The following is a 17,355-nucleotide window of genomic DNA, read 5'->3' as shown; positions in this document are numbered from 1 at the left end:
GGCGCAGCAGCACTCCCATCTGCTTATCCATCTTGGGGATGTTGGTGTCCTGCACCAAGGCTAGCTGGTGGTATGTAGCCGACACCGTTCTCAGCATGTCCTGGACCCACTTATCTGTCAGCACACGAGGCTGCAGTTCGTCTGGTGGCTCCCCTCTTTGCCACCAGTGTCCCGACAGCTTTGGGTCTCTTGCAGAAGGCAGCTTTTGGGGAGAAGGTACGTGAGATGCCATGGCCCCCCGCAACGCCAGCAGGACCAGTGGTAGCTTCTGATCCCAGTCTTTCCTCTGCTGGTTCATGAGCTTTCTCAGTGCTGTCTTCAGTGGTTGGTCAGGCCCCTCCGCTGAGCCTGGCTTCTGAAAATGCCCCGTGATATGAAGCTTTTGCTTGATACCCAGGGCTTGGCACACCCCTTTTGTGACTTCTCCAATGAAGCGTTGGCCATGGTCTGAGTTGATCTCCTTTGGGACGCCCCACCGTGAGAAGACATGCTCCACCAGGATCTTTGCGGTTGCACTGGCCGTGTTGTTTCGAGCCGGAAACGCTTCCACCCACTTGGTGAAGTTGTCACTGATCACCAGGCAGTACCTGTTCCCTTGGGCTGTTTGGGGCAAAGGGCCAATAAACTCCATCTGCAACTTGCTCCATGGCCCAGAAATCCTCTGGTGACCCAGGAGGGATTTTGTCATTTTGGTGTCAGGATTGTTGGCCGCGCACGTCAGGCAGTTGCTGACATACCTCTCCACATCCTCTCTCATTTCAGGCCACCACCCAGCAACCTGAAGCCTCACCATGGTCTTGTCTGTCCCCAAATGCCCCTGCTCATGAGCCAGGGCCACCAGCTCCGTCCGGACAAGTTCAGGCACCACCCAGACCGGGAAGTCCGCCCCCTCCTTCCTCGCCAGGACCAGCCCCGAGATGTCCTTCCACACCTTGCACCCTTTGTACTCCCTGCTCTGCACTAACACCCGGATGCTGGGGTCTTGTGCCTGCAAGCCCAACAGGTCCACGCTGTCCCAGTGTCTGTTGGGAGTCACCAACATAGAGCTGTTCTCTGAGGACTTGTTAGCCTTCCACATCAGTCCTTCCTTTGCGCCTTGCTTGGCTTTGGCGTCCGCCTCCTTGTTCCACTTGGCTTCCTCAGTTCCCTTCTTGTGGGCCTTCACCTTAATGATCTGGGCCGGGTGCATCCTCTTCTCCGCCAGCCTCGTGAGGTACAGCAGCTTTTTGGCATAGGTGACAGGCTTGCCATCAGCAGACTGCATGTCCCTCTCCCTCCAGAGCGGCAACCACTCCAGCAATGCCCGCACTACCCAACCTGAATCTGAAAATATGGCCAGCGGCTGGTCTACCGGCGTGTGTTCCATGGCGGCCATCACAGCCACCAGCTCAGCAGCCTGGATGGAGTGTGGCAGGCACCTCCCCTTCACCACCTCCCCGGTGCCCCGGTTGATGGCAGCATAGCCCGTGTAGGGCACCCCTTCCTCGTGGTAGTTGGACCCATCTACAAACCACACAACATAGCGTCTCTCCTTGGCCTCCTCCAGGCTGAGGCTGCTCTCAAACAGGGGCACCCGCTGCATCTTGGGCTCAGCTGGGGGACCCCCTGGGTCCTCCTCATCCCTCTCTTCACTGATTACCACCCCGTAGGTGCCAGACGAGGGCTCTCCTGTCTCCCAGGGGACCTCCTTGTCAGTCAACGCCAACACCCAGTTGGCCATCCTGGGGCAGCACAGGGGGTCCTCGTCCCCATTCCCTGACAAGAGGTACCTCACCGGGGTGCGGGACGTCCTCAGCAGCACAGGGGCCGACCCCACCAGGTACTCCCAGTGCTGCAGGGCCCAGGTCAAGGCTAAAACCTCCCTCTCATAGTCGGTGAACTGCTGCTCAGCCAGCGTCAGAAGGCGTGAGGCATGGGCAACAGGGAGGAGACGGGCACCGTGCTGCTGGCCCAGGGTGGCCCGCAGACCCCTCCTCTCACTGGCCAGATGCAGGATGTAGGGTCTGTCCTCCCGGGGATGTGCCAGAACAGGGGCTCGTGCCACACTCTCCTTTAAGGTCTTCACTGCCTCATCCTGCTCTGGCCCCCATTCCCAAGGGGTGTTCTTCTTCAGGAGGTGGCAGAGGGGGGCAGCTTTCTCTGCATAGCCCTCGATGAACTCCCGGGAGAACTTCAGGAGAGCCAGGAAGGACCTTAGGGTGGTGGCATCGGCTGGCGCCGACACTTTCTGTATTAGCTCAACCCTCTGCTTCTCCAGCGAGCGCCCTTCTTCCCCCAGGGTCACCCCTAGGTAGGAGACCTCTTTCCAGCACAGCTGGGCCTTCATGGGGCTGACCCTGAAGCCTGTCTTCTGGATGGCCTCCAGCACCTCTGCCAAAACCTCCAAGTTCTCCTCCTTTGTCTGGGTGTGGATGAGAACATCACCAGCACAGGACAACACGCTCTCCTGGTGGCTGAGATTCTCCCACATCCTCATCACGTGCATGTGGCAGATGGCCGGGGCATTGTGGAAGCCTGGGGGGACTCTAGTGAAGGCAAATTGCCGTCCTCGAAGGGTGAAGGCAAACTTGTGCCAGGACTCAGGGTGTAAGGGGATGGCAAAGGACGGGCAGGTCAAGCTGAGCACTGAGAACCACTTGGATCCCCGGGAAATGGCCACCATAATATCTGGGTACTTTGCCACCGTGGAGGTCCGCAATGGGGTGACATGGTTCAGGGTGCTGAAGTCGACTGTCAGCCTCCATGTTTTCCCATCAGCTTTCCGCAGGGGCCACACCGGTGCATTGCTGGTACTCTGCTGCTCCACCAGCACCCCCTGCTCCAGCAAGGTTTTGACTGTGTCCCACAAGCCAGCCTCAGCCTCAGCTGGGTACTGGAGCTGCGGCTGAGGAGGGGGATCTGGCCCCTTGATGGCCACGACAGCATCAATCTGCCCACAGTCCAGCTTGCTCCTTGCCCAGACCTGGGGGAACTGCTCTGTGACCCGTTTCACTCGGGGCTCCCACTCAGGGTGGACCAGGAGCTCAGGGGCTTTCACTGACATCACCCTGTGGCTTGCTGGGATGATGGGCACATCACTCTGAGGGCAGTGTAACAGTGCTTGGTTTGCCAGGTCCACCACCACCCCCATCTTTGTCAGTGCAGAGACGGCTAAAATTCCTGGCTTTCCCTTCATTTCAATTTTCCCAAATTTTTCAGACCCTTTGGCAGTCCCAATTTCAAAGGGTATGGGCCTTGTGAACGGCACGGATGACTTTTGCCCATTCGGCCCTGTCAATTCAATAATTTCACAGGTTTGGAAGAGCCCGGCTTCGCCAGGGACCATATTCAGAATTGAATAAGAGGCACCAGTATCAATTAACATAACTTGTCCAAGCACCCCTCCTCCAATAGTTATATCAACTATCAGACGCCCCCACAAATCGGTCTTAATCGGTGCCACAAAAAGGGGCGATGCGGGTGCCTGGCAGCCCTATTGCTGAACCTTAGACCCCGGGTCAATCGGGTTGGAGCTGCTGTGCTTTTTGGCCTCGTGCAGGGCCAGTTTTCGGAAGAGCTCCGCATCTGGCAAACCATCAATATCCTCCTGCTTCTCGTATTTTATCAAGCGTTTCCTCAGCTCAGCCCGCCAAGGGTTGGACTTCTGAAACCTCAGCCCTTGCTGGTTCTCCTTCCCTGAACCGCCCTTGCCATCGGGATCTTTTCGGTTGTCTCCTTGCATTTTTCTCATCCCTGCATTTTGGAAGGACATGGCCGAGGTTTTCCCTTTCTTCCCCCCCAGCATGTACCCTGGGAATGCCTGCTTTTGCAGCTCAAAATTCTGAGTCAGGATCTGCTCCAGCTCTGACAGTGGCTTTCTGGCTGCGTCCCCGCCAGCAATCACCCGCAACGGGGGGGTCAGCCCCACCACCAGCGGCTCCTTGAATTCGGGCCTGTCAAAATCGAGGGGGGAGTCCTTCGAGCCAGGCAGCCCAGCTATCTGGTAGAGCATCTTCTTACGGTTAACATAGGCATCTGGCCGCTCCTCGGGGTTTTGCTTCTCCTGGTGGAAAAGCACTAAGGGGTTGACCTCCGGGAAGAACACCTTCAGCACAGCCAACTGGACATCCCCAATGTCCTGGACATTGCCCATCTGCACATCCCCCGGCAGTGCTGCGAAATCGTCTGGTTTCATGCACTTTCTCACCACATCTATCAGGTCACTCACCAAGTTGCCGCTCTGGCACCTGGGCAGCCGCTGGGCCCTGGACAGCCAGTTAACCGCTGTCTCCTTCGTTAGCGGCCCCAGCATCTTCCCCACTGTCTTGAGCTGCTCAGGGGTAAACCAGAGCACAGCCCTGTTGGTATCTATGGCCTGGAGTGGGCTGTGGCCAGCCGGCTCATCAGGGGGGCTCTTTTTAATTTTGGAAGCTTCCACCTCCCCTCCTTGCATCTGGCACACCTCCTCCCGCAGAGGAGCATAGGGGGATGGCCTGGTGGGACCGTTGGCACCCCACACATCATCCTCATAGTCATAGTGGGGCGGGCGCGAGTCCGGAGAGTCCTCCCCCTCACCATTCCCGAACCGGCTCCTCTTGCCTTGCATGGCAGCCACGATGCCCCTCGACACCCCTAGCTCTGCCTGCAGCTCCTGAATCTTGGCATGGCACACTTTGTGATCGGGGCCAGTACCCCGGTCCCGCTGGACGTCCTGCAGGACCGCCCGCACCGCGCTCTGCGCATCGTGGGTCTCCCCGATCCACTTGCCAACCTCCTTCTCCAGCTCCTCTGTTTTCAGCTTCTCATAGCCCAGCTTGCTCTCCAGCCGGGTGATCTCCACCGCACTCCGCAGAGAGTCCCCGCACAAACCCTGCACCTCTGCCCGCAGGTTGTCCACCTGCATTTTGAGCTCGTCCTTGGACTGCTCCAACTTCTGCACATTCTCTAGAGCCTCCTTCAGCAATTTGGACAACTCCCTGCCCACCATCAACAAACCCTGCAAAGCCGCTCGCTTCTTGCACTTATTTGTGGGTTTGGGCTTTTTGGTCTCCTCTGACCAGCTCTCCCACTGCTGGCAGAGCTGCTGGTAAGCCTCCGGGCCTTGGAAAGCCCCTGGGGACCAAACTGGGGGAAGACACTTTTGGAGCACAAACTGCTCCAGCTTCCAATTGCTAACAAAGTCAGTCATCATTTTGAGGGGGATGAGATCCAAGACAGCTTCGTCTCAGGGCAAAGCTACCATAACACCAGCACCACCAACCCACCCACAGAGGAAGGCTGCGACCTTGCAATCTGCCCCTCCGAAAAGCCCACCTCGGGGGGATGCCGAGCCCGGTAGCAAGGGAAGGGGAAGGTGGGGACGAGTATCCACAGCCGAGCGGGCAGCCGCCGCGACCCGCCGGCTCCCGGGGAGGGGAAGGGGAAGGGGAGGGGGTGCAGGAACAGGCAAAGCGAAGCAGAGGTGTAGTAGGACCCCAATAATAAGATCTCACCAATCCTTGGCTGGATGTTCCGGCAGTCCCGTGGGCCTGGAGACAGGCGCTGCAGAGCTCCGGTGGATTCAACACCTTTCAGGACAAGGTGTTTGCGAGCCCTCATTCTGGTGGCTTTTTATAGCCATGGCAGGTCATTGTTTGGGGTTGATAATGCTCCTGCTTGCTCGCTCGGTGGCTTTTCTTCTTGCAGGTGCTCCATCCCTCCCCCCATCTTCCCAAGGACACTTCCCTTGTCTTTCCTTATCCTCTTTGGCACTGATTAAGGAGGTAGAAATCACATGTGAGCAGCTGCTCTGCCCCTTATCTATTTTGGGGGGCCCAGGATTAGTCACCACTCGCTCATGCTAACCTCTGCTTGCAGTAAGTGTCCTGAAGAGGGAGAGCTGGAGCCTGTCCCCTCAGCATCCATCCTCCCAAATCCCCCCAGTGCCCTCCTCACTTGCTGCACACCCCATTAGCACCCAGGTTTTAGGGGGAGATCACACATGGGGCTCACACCCGACACCTGTAATACACATGGTCCCCCCAAACCACCCCCCATGCACAGATCTGCTTGCTGGGAGAAACGAGATGACAGGAAAATTCACGTAATGCATCATTTAGATCCATTTTGGATTCTGGACTTCAAAAGCAGCATTTTTACATGCCACAAGCCAGCCCACTGCACACTGGCATGTACCTTGGGGCTACCCCACAATGTGTCAGGAGCCTCGACGGTGACATTGCATGAGCTGAATTACAGCTGTAAATCTACACCTGCAAAGGCAGATGGACCCCCCCCACCTCACTCTACAAACCACATCTTAACTCAGAGCTGTTTAGAATAGAAAATTCAATCCACTTGATTTTTTTTCTGCCGTTACACTAAGAAAAGGGTAGTACTCACCCTACTCAGTGAAAATGCTATCATTTTTATTGCTGCTTTTTCCTGTAATGAAATAGTTCAGAAGCTACACCCTTCCCTGGAATAAAATAATTTTTAAAAACTTAAAAAGCAAAAAAATGTTCACCTGTGGCTGCTTGAGTCCTGAGGAGTTTCCATCCAGCAGCCCATCATCCCCAACAGCCCCTTACTTGCAGGTCCTACCGTACTGGCCATGTTGGACCAGGATTGAGGCTGAACAGCCCTCCTCAATCCCAAAAGTCAGCCCTTGTATCCCAGAAAGCACAGAGGGAATGCTTTTTTCATTATTTTTATGGCAACTCTTCCTCCAACCTGGCATTTACAGCCCAGCTGCAATTCCCTCTGCTGTAACATGGGAGCTTAGCAGAGATGAAACCCCAGGACAGGTCCTGCTTCTGGTCTGTAAACCCCTTTTTCTTTTCTTCTACACTGATTCTTTGCTCCAACCCTCCTGAGAGCAAACACTTCACTGTAAGAAGCCTGTCATAGGGAGAAAATAAAAAGTTGAAAGCATAACAAAGCTGGTGAAAACGCAGGCAATTACTGTCAGTGTGGTGAGGGATATGGGATGTGGGCTGAGAAAAAGAGGAGGGGATGTTTCCCCCCAGGATGGATGAGGAGGAGACCCACAGGGAGAGCACTGGGATGGGGCAGGGAGGTGGCAGGACTGGGGACCAGGATGGTTGTCTTTCATTTCAGAAAAAGAATAAATTCCCCCTAGGAGTTGTGCAGCCAAATGACTTTAATACACTAAAATTCAGCGATCTCCCCCATCTTGCCCCGGCCGTGAGCCAAACACTAGTGGTGAAGAGCTGTTGTACCCCAGCAAGGTCAGCAACAAATCTTGCTTGTGGTAACAGATCAGTTCAGTCTGCACCCTTTTTTCCTCCCCTAGCTTCTTCCCAGGACAGCAACCCCAAACAATGTGGGGGTGATATAAACAGCAGCTGCTCGCCCTTATGTTCCCAGAGTGTTTTTATTTTTGTTGGTGATGGGCTGCCAGACAAAGGCATCCCACCGCCAAAATGTTTTCTCATCAGAGCACCATCCAGTCCTGAGAACAGCTTAGCCACTGGTAAACAGCTCAACTGCATATAAACAACAGCTTCAAAAAAAGTTAAAAATTAATCCCTGTTCCAGCACACACACCATGCTTTTATATTGCAAATATTCCTTTTTCTTTCCATAGGAGACATCCTGTAGGTAAAAGTGCTACAGGGAAACTTCTTTAAAGCTGCTATAATGTCCTGGGGGAATCTTCCGAAGCCAAAATATCTACTTAGGCAACCCAATATATCTGATTAGACAACCCAGTGTCACCAGCCTTGCAGCAGCATTTGGTGCCCTGTGTAACATGCCCCATGCCCAAGGTGGGAACCGTGACAAATGCCACTTCTGGGAGCACTTTGGTCCTGGCCAGGAGGCCAGAAGATGCTCCAGGTGACAGCAGCAGTGAGAAAATGGGGATGTAGCCATTGCAGCAGCCAGGGGCATCGGGCTCAGCTCACTGACTTCACCACGGGAGTAAAAGGAAAGTTCACTTGCAGTGACATTTCTAATATTAAGCAACAACTCTCCTCAAAAAAACCCCAAACAAACAAACCAAAAAAAACAAAAAAAACAAAAAAAAAAAACACCACCAAAAAACATGTGTCCACACCCAGTTCTGGAGAGTTCCCAATTTGAGAGTGAGGGGAAAGACAAGCAGGAAGCGAGGAGGGGAGAATCAAGGGCTGCTGCACCCTGTGCCAGGGGCTCAGCTCCCAAAACGAGCACTCAGAAGCACTGAAATGCATTTGAAAGCACTGAAATGCACGATTTGACTGCCAGCAAAGAGTTAAGGAGCAATTCAGCCAACCCTAAATTTTAGCAGCTGAGCCCTTCCTGGCAAGGCAAAGGTGGTTAGCAACTCACTTTGAGCAGGAAATCATTTTAAACAGAAAGAGGGAGGGGATGTGTTACAGCAGCATGGAAAAATCTGGTGCAGAACGGATCAAAAAATTGCTGTGAATGAAACACAAAATTTTACCTATTCATCCGCCAGCTCAAACCCCGGGGGAGGTTTCTTGGTGCCCCCATGTGAGACCCCCCCTGGGAAATCCCCTGTCACCAGAGAGCCAGCCCCAGGCAGATGCTGAGGCTTTATAAGGACCACGAGTATCTGCACAAGGAGGACAAAAAAGAAAATGGAACCCCTCTTGGCAGCCAAGGGGGCAGTGAGTAAATAAAAATGATAAACAACTTTTTTTTTTTCCCAAACAGAAATTTTGAAGGCTGCTGACACCAGTTCACCCCTCTAATTTCACATCATGTATTTCACTCTTTGAATCCTAAGCCCTGAGTTCTTCAAACCTCTCCCTCCTGAACACATTTCAAAGCCACTCTGATATTTTATCTATCATTTAAATATTTCTGTATATGAGCTGCACACTGTCACAGCTACCATAGCAGCGCCCATTGCAAGGTGGGGAGCCCCAGCAGAATTTCCTTATTTTTGCGGTTTTTTCAGCCACTAAATTTGTTTGAGGTTTCTCGCTCTTGTCTTCAAAGTTTTCTGTGATGCCTCATGCCTCTGCTTTATGGCCAGCTAGTTTGGTGTTCAGCATTTTCCAGGCCCAGAGAAAAACACCTCCTGCTAAAGATTCTGCTGAAGAAAACAACCCCACAGCTGAGATTGCATCTTGTCCTTATTTTGGATGCATTTTGATTTTGACAGAGGAGAATCCGGCCAAAATTCATCCTTTCCTGCTTTTATTTTTAATGCCAAGCTCTTCTGCTTGTCATTTTTTAATTGTACAGAGCTAGTTTAAAAGAAAAAGGAAAACCTAGGTGATGAAATATGAAGAAATCATAATTAAAAATCAATGAGGTTTGGGGTTTTTCTTCCTGAAAGGGGATTTTGGGGGGTCCTGTGCTTTGCTGGAGAAGCACGTGGGGCTTCCACCCTGATGCACACCTGGACTGGGGGCTCAGCGCAGAAGCAGCTCCGGGCGCTGCTGCGGCAGATGCTCTTTGGCCGCCGTCGGAGAAACATCTGCACCGAGACGGGGAAGAACCTCGAGGGGTGAAGCCAGACCTACCACCAAGAGACAACTGAGCGTGGAAAGGGGGAGCTGGTATAAAACCCCTCCGTCGTTGATTCCACCACCATGGCCTGGCTGTGGCTCCATCTCTGCATCTGCCTCCAGATCCCAGGTAAGAGGGACATGTCTTTTAGGGGTTAAGGGCACCTCAAATCATGCTGGAGCCTCTCCTCCACCCCGCTTCAGCATGTGGGATGTGTTGTACAGCATCTAGATGATGGAAGTTTAAATATACAGGCATAGTATAGATCTACAGGATGTTATTACATACCACCACATAGTTTTAGACAACGCCATTAAAAACATGATTTAGCTTTTGGTCAGCCCTGAAGTGGTCAGGCAGTTGGACTAGATGATCATTTTAGGTCCCTTTCAGCTGTAATTATTCTTCTATTCAATTCAATTCAATTCAATTCAATTCAATTCAATTCAATTCAATTCAATTCAATTCAATTCAATTCAATTCAATTCAATGCAATTCAATGCAATTCAATTATATTCATTCTGTTCTATTCTTCTATTCTATTCTATTCTATTCTATTCTATTCTATTCTATTCTATTCTATTCTATTCTATTCTATTCTATTCTATTCTATTCTATTCTATTCTATTCTATTCTATTCTATTCTATTTATAGTGCAATATATAATGATATAGACACCACAGAGTTTCTTTTTACTGCACCCTCTTAGTTCAGACAGACTGTGGGAAGCTGCTGATGGAAGATGCTGACGCCTGCGTAACACGAAAACAATAAGCATCCCATCAAATTTTCTTCTAAATCTATCCAAGAACTGAATATTTCCCAAGGGCCACATCTGGAATCACTGTGTTGTAAAACCATGCTGCCTTCTGCTGATTGCAAACAGGTTTCAGGATGTCTGGACTGAATATATACAACTGAAGTCACAGGAAAGCAGTAAAATTACACTTTACAGGACAAATAGTGCCATCAGTTCTTAGATGGAAAATGTTAAGAGCTTGAAACATCCATTAAATGTAAATATTAGGGTGGCAGCTCAAGCTGGTCCCCCCAGACCTTGCCCAGCCTGGGTCCACAGCTGCCCAGTATCCTAGCTAGAGGCTGTCAGGACTGCAGAGTGTTTTGTTCGTATCTACAGCCGCAGTGTAAGATGGCTGATCTGGCAAGAAGCAGTCCAAGGCACTTTATTGACACCTATATACAGCTAATAATATCCTATAGATCTGTACAGTGGGGTCCCTGCTGGGAAAACCCCAATAAATCAGAGTTTGCTCTGCATGCGCAAATGGAAAAGGGACTGGTTTTGAGCTGCTGCAGGCTGGTTTGGCCAAGCATGTGGAAACAAAACCATCCCACCCCAATTCCCTCTCATTCCCTGTGAGAATATACACTGGGAAAGGGAACAAGATGGTTTTGGAGGGGGGATGAACATGCAGCAGAGAATGAGCTTTTCTTCTTTAGCTCAGTCCCAGCTGACTCCACTGAAGCTTGACTACTGACCCAGAGCTGAGCTGAGCATTTTCCAGGATCCCTTCTCATCCCTTCCGATTCATGTAATCTCTCCAACAGCTCGAGGAAAAGGTTTTCATGGGGGGTTAAGTTTCCCAGCCCAGCAGATCAAGACCTCAGCTCAGCCAAGGAGACCCTGAAGCCACCGTGCCCCATGGCCACACACATTTCATCCCCCTAAAAAAACCACAGGTTTTTGCCAGAGCAAGGTTTGGGATGTTTGCACCCCAAAACCAGAAAATTATGTATTTTAATAATAAGGAGACATTTATAATGCTGCAGCTGCTGCGCTACACCTGATTTTTGGTACTGCAATCATAAGGCTGAAGCCTGCTCATCTCTGCAGCGTGCTGGCAGTGACGGGGTCATCAGAGAGGGGATGGAGGAAAGCTCTGGACCTGTGTCAGTCACCAGAGCTCTTTCCTCTGCCTGAGCCCATCAGAGACATGAGGGACATGGGAGGCAATGGGCCACAGGGATAGCTTCAGGTGTTGTGGTCATGCAAAACCATTCTCACATCACTGGGTCTGCAGGGCTGCATGAGGTTGTTTGCAACAACTGCTATAGGTAGCTTTGGGATTTTGAAGGAATAGGAACATTTTAAGGTTGAAAAAAAAAGCCAAGAAACGTATTTTGTCGAGCTTTTTTCACAGCTTTAAAACATGACTGGGAAGCAGATGGGGGAAGCAAGAGCATCCTTATCTTCAGGGGGCTGTTTTCCACTCAGTCTCGGAATATCTGCAGCTTTGTAGGACTGTTTGCTGAACAGAAAGGATCACAAGTCACCTGTTATCCTTTTCACAAGGACACATCCTCGCTCACACACAGACACCGCTCACATCTGTGTGGACCAAATGAGACTCAGATAATTTCCAAAAAAGATGCAAAACCCAAACACAGTGCTGTGATACGAAACCAAAGCTTCCAACCCCACCGCTACCCTTCACTCCCTCTCCTTCCACAGGTCTCAAAATTCACATAAAAAGAATGTCATCTGAAAAAAATAATATTAAACTAGCTTATTTTGAGATGTTTGGCACATTTTTTGGTCTTTTTCTGCATCTGAGGTGCCATCAGAATTTTATTGTTTTTGCTTCTGTTAAAATGAAAATCTGGCAAAAAAAAGAGGCCCCAAAAACATCTAATGAAAGCGAGGTGAAGCCTCTCTGAAAAATGAGCCAGAAAAGGCGGGGGGGGGTGGGGGAGGGTGGGGTGGAATCTGCAGGAGCAGGTGGGGCTGTCATTCCCTGCAAATACAGCCCCAGGGACACCCTCAAAATCATCCCTCCATCCCTGTCCTTGCCACTGAGCCTCCTCCCTAGATGACTGTTTACAGGGCAAACTCTACCTGTCTAACTAGACTTGACCAAAAAATGGCTGGGGAACCCAAAAAGGCCTCTGAGGGAATACAGGAGCAGCCTGATAAAGATCCTCCTGTTTCTCGCTCATGTGATCCCCTGGTCTGTGAATACTTGATCTTATTAAGACCACAAAGAAAGTCTGTACTTAGCATGCAAGAAAAATCATGAAAATAAAATAACTATGTATTCCTGTCTCTTTTTTCTTAGGTTTCTATACAAATCTACTTGTATTTCAGACTCCAGAGTATATTTTAGCCCAAACTAACAATAAAACAGAAATCTTCTGTCAGCTGAAGAGGGAGCATACAGGGGTGTACTGGTACCGCTGGAGCCAGGAGAGGCAAAATTTCGATTTCTTGATATTTTCCAATCCATCGGGCAAAGCCACGTATGGCCCAAACATCAGCCAGGACAAATTTAGTGTCCGTGGGGTGAGTTACCACACCTCCTACAGCCTGCACATCAGCCACCTCCACGCCTCGGACAACGGCACCTATTACTGCTCCATCTCCCAGTCCTCCCAGCTCCTCCTGGGCCGTGGGACACGGCTTGGTGTGGGTAAGCATCACCCCCGCGGCTCCAATACGTGCCACCAGCAGGCAGCTGTGATGAGGTCCCCTGGGTACTGGGTGATGTGTGTTGGTAGACCCTTCCCAATTTTGAGATGCAAGGTTGGGGCTCTGGGTTTTTTTCTGAAGAGACCTATGAGACCAGATAAAGCAAAAAAGGACAGAAAATAGCTAAATTTTAGGTCAGCTGCATGTGACAGTCCATTTGCCACCAGGAATTGTTTTGCTGTGGTCACGCCTTGAGCACCGGGTTGGTCCCAGAATCTTAGGATTTCCAAGGGAAGATGCTCAGCCCCTGCTATTGCCATGCCCTGCTCTTTTCTCATCCCCTGTATTACTTTGGATGAGAGGCTGGACGTGTGCCCTTGCTCAGCTCCCGGGTCCTCCTGCACCCCAGTTCTTCCTTACCCTTCCTTCAAGTGACAGAATCAGCATCAAGGCCAGAGGACATCACCCCTCACATCGCTGGGGTGGATCTGGCTGCAGGTTTTAAGCCCGTCCTTCACAGAAAGGATTTAAATGGGATTTATTCCTCAAAAGCCACAGCCCACTGTCACTGGGGAGCTCCAGCCAGAAGTGAGAGCTATCTGAGGGTAGCACTGGGGGAGTGTTGCTTTACAGACCCTGGGTCATACAGCAGCTCTTTTCAACCCATTTTCCCCTTGACCAATGAGCAGGAGGTCATGCATTAAAAATAACGTGTAATCAGTTAACGTGCAATTCTCTGCAGAATTTTAGGGAAACTAACTTATTTAACCAAGATGCAGCTACAGCTGCTGGCTCTAAAGCATTCCCAGTGTCCCAACCTGTCTGGATTTTTTGCAAATATGCCCTGCACCTTGAGCTGGCTGAGAAATCCCTTTTGGATTCTTGCCTGCTTAAAGAAAAGCTGGTTTAAGATAAAAGAGAACTAGTTTTTATCAACTGGGCACATACCTATGTGCAAAGCAAAGCAGGAAAACAGGGTTGAAATTCAGCCTGATCAAGGACATTCCAATTTAAGACTAAACACCAGCAGGTTCTCTGGGAGGACTCAGGCCTTGATGGATATTTTCTTTTTTTCCTTTAATACACATGATAAAACAAGTTGTCTTTAAGTTCCTTTTCTTTTAGTGCATTATAATGTAAGGGAGAAGTTGTCCGCATAAATCCCAGGCACACGTCTCATCAATCCACGTAAAAGAACGGTGGTTTCTGCAGATATTTCAGTCCAGGATAGAAGCAAAAAAAAAGTAGCTTTCAATCACCCAGAATTTTGAATAAGTGCAGTTTGAGCAGTCAGATGTACAAATATTTAATGACATTACTGGGATATTTACCTGACCAACTTTAAAGAGAGATAAATGTAATCCACTGTAATTCAGATACACCATAATAAATCCTGCCCTCATTTTATTAGAAAAAAAAAAAATCCAACTTTGAGCAAAGATTAAAGCAATCTGCATTTGGAAGAGATCCAGGGATCCTTTAAAACATCCCAATGCTACTGAAATCTCCTGTTACCTGTGATTTTGTGCAATGCTGGTGAGATGGTGCCTGGCAGTAAATGCAGTTCAAGAAAGTTTCCTTTTTCTCTGCCTTAGCCTTGTGCCCTTGTTTGCCTGCTATGTTGTTTTATTAACACTTACTCAGACTCTTGGTAACTTCTGCAGCCACCACAAGGTTCAGGTCAAGCTCTCAGCCCCTCTGGATAACCCAGCCCTTTGCAGGGGTTGCTGGATGGGGCAAGTTTCAAAAGAAAGAATTTCCAGCCCTTCTTGCCTGCTGTTTGAGATCTCCACTGCACTTGGCGCCACACTGACCATCCTCTTCCTCTCCTTATCCACCAGTTGATGTTTTGCCTCTGCCTCCAAAGACCACGCAGGCACCGCTCTCCAAAAAGCCCAGGCAGTGCATACCCAAAAGCAAAGCTGCTGACAAGAAAGGTACAGTGCTGGGTCGGCTCAGGCTGCCTTGCAAAAAGGAGTTTGCTGAGCTCCTGGGGGTCCCAAGGGTTCAGCGGCAGTTTGTCCTGGGTGGGGGCAACCACAATGTGACCTTGCAGGAGTGGGCATCTGAGTCCACCGAGACCCCCTGCTTTGGACAGAGCTGACCTCCGCCTTTAGGAGTGGTTCCCCAGGCTATACAAGGGTTTAGGGACCAGGAGGTATTTCAATTTATGGTATCATGACTCACAACTAAGTTCCCTGCAATGCCTTCGAGTGTAATGCATCCTCCAAGGTGATGGTCATGTTCTCCACCCCTCCTCTGAGGACTTGCCTTGCTTTCCTCCTTTTCCCACCCCACGCTGCATCCCCCAAAGCTGCCAGGGTAGGGTGATGCAGGGTGCTGAGCTGGGCAGAGGGTGCAGCTCCACACCATGTCCTCTCCTGCTCTCCAGGTGCCTGCAGCCCCCTGGTCTGGGTCCCGTTGGCCACCGGCGTCCTGATCCTCCTGCTGAGCCTGGCCCCCACCGCCCACCGCCTCCACCGTAAGCATCCTGCCAGTCCCGGGGGGTGGTGAGGGGTGTCGGGCCCTGGGACAGCCCCGGAGCAGGATAGGGAGCTGGGAGGGGGTCCCGGGGCTGACAGACACCGTCTCTCCCCAGGTCTGCGGCGGAGGCTGTGGCTTCGTGTCCACCGGCAGTAAATCCCACCATCTCCCCCCACCTCGGGCAGGCAGGGAGAAGCTACGGACCCTCCCCTGCACGGTGCTGAGCCCTACCAGGATGTGATCCAAGAAGGCGACAGACATGGGCTTGTGCCACAAGATAGACATTTATTTCCTGCAATGGACCAGAACTTGAACATTTTTTTTTTTTTGACACAACAGTTGGCAAAAGGACCAGGCTGGATTCTGCAGTGTGCTGAGCATTTCTCAAAGAGTACTGAGCAGGGCAAACTCCACAGCTGGCTCTGCACTGGGGGCACGGGGGCTGCTGTACTGAAGGGATTCAGATGGGCTGGAAAGATGCTGTGAGCTCCTTGCCTCTCCAGAGCAGCACAGAGGTGGTTTTGGTTTGCTCCTGCTAATGCTGGTTGATAAGACTTTGCTAACACTTTGCGAGCAAGCAGCAGACAGCCAAAGCAGGTCACATCTTGTAAAGGCCCTGTACAGGCACCTTCGCTGGAAATAGTGAATATATCATTCAGCTGTTTTGCCCTGCAGGCTGGTATGTTGTGGCTGCGCTCGGTGAGGGACGTGGCTGTGTGGCAAGTAAGGAGCCACGGCCTCTGTCCGAGCAAGAGTTGAAGAAGAAGAACAGCTCCTGGGGGAGCAGGTCTGGAAGGGCCTCTTCTCCCACAGCAGATTGCAAACGGCCCAGAGCGGGAGAGAAAAGCCAGACAAACCCAAGGCCAAATACCTGGCGCAGCCTGAAGGCCAAGGCTGCTTTTGAGAGGAAACAGAGGCGGGCGGCAGCTGGCCCTGAGCCCGAGCGAGGGCCGTGTGTGCCGAGACCTGAGCAACACCAGAGTGTGCTGAGCCCCGAGCGAAGCTCGTCTGGTCTGAGCCCTGAGTGATGCCTGTGTGTGCTGAGCCCCCAGCGAGGCCAGAAGCAGGGTAGATCTCCCCGGTATGTTAACAAGGCTCAGCCGCTGCCCGGGGGGCGGCAAGGCTGAGGTGGGGCTGGAAATTTAGGGAAGGATGGTCCAGACACCTCCTGTCCCCAGCATGGGTGGGAAGGCCAGCAGCTATTTTTACTGCTGGGGAAGGAGCGGGGATCTCCTGTCCTGCACGCTGTGTGTGCGTCCTTACACACACACAGGCATGGCAAGAATTCATGCCGGTGCAAAGCATCGCAGCGGCACAGCAGCATCCCTCCAGCCTTGCCCTCCCTGCCCTCCCAGCCACAGGGAGCTGCCGCTCTCCACATTAATATTGTTTTTTCCAGAGGACTTGGTCTCAAACCTGGCCATTGGTCCTCCTTCCGATGGATATTTCCCTTAAATGATGCAGTAATAAAGCCAGCGGTGGGCCACGCTGAGCCAGTTTTCCCAGGCTGCAGGGGACACTGACCCCAGACCCCATCCCACCAGGGATGCTGCAGGGAGGGGTCCCCGAGCATCTCTGCTTCCAACACAGCATAGCAGCAGCATATTTTAGCCTCTGTGAAAGCTCAAATGAACTAAACCCACCACTTTTCTACTCTGAAAGCACTCAGTGTGCAGAGCTTCGCCCTAGGAGCAGATGATTTTTATTTTTAACATGAAAGCAATAAGGCAACCCCTTTAAAACTTCCCATGGGGAAAGGTTTAGTTTTTCAAAAACAGGGGGCTTCCCTCTGCCTGCAGCTGCTTTTGAAATCCCAGCTCCCTTTCCCATGCTTGAGGCATCCTAACCTGAATGTCCATCCCTCCTGCCACTCTCCCACCTCTCACCCAGCACAGAAAACACATCCCATGGCCAAGCAGCCAGCGCCGGGTCTGGGCAGCATCAGTCAGGCTGCGACAGCCCAGGGAAGGTGAGCAGCCTCAGGGATAAGCCTGCTCCCT

At 51.4% G+C, this 17,355-nt stretch overlaps 1 protein-coding gene across 1 annotated transcript; it reads left to right on the top strand.

Annotated features, from left to right (window-relative positions):
- Window positions 1-8,509: 8,509 nt before the first annotated feature.
- CD8B (CD8b molecule) lies at window positions 8,510-15,545 on the top strand. Its single transcript, XM_042807916.1, is given in 7 exon segments — window positions 8,510-8,594; window positions 9,272-9,465; window positions 9,468-9,573; window positions 12,522-12,872; window positions 14,713-14,808; window positions 15,264-15,353; window positions 15,471-15,545. Coding segments are annotated over 7 exon segments (963 nt in total). The 3' UTR covers window positions 15,512-15,545.
- The last annotated feature ends 1,810 nt before the right edge of the window (window positions 15,546-17,355 follow it).

Source organism: Tyto alba, unplaced genomic scaffold, assembly GCF_018691265.1.
Source record: "Tyto alba isolate M040663 unplaced genomic scaffold, T.alba_DEE_v4.0 Super-Scaffold_6, whole genome shotgun sequence".
Taxonomy (NCBI): Eukaryota; Metazoa; Chordata; class Aves; order Strigiformes; family Tytonidae; genus Tyto; species Tyto alba.
This window is presented reverse-complemented; position numbering and strand designations above follow the sequence as displayed.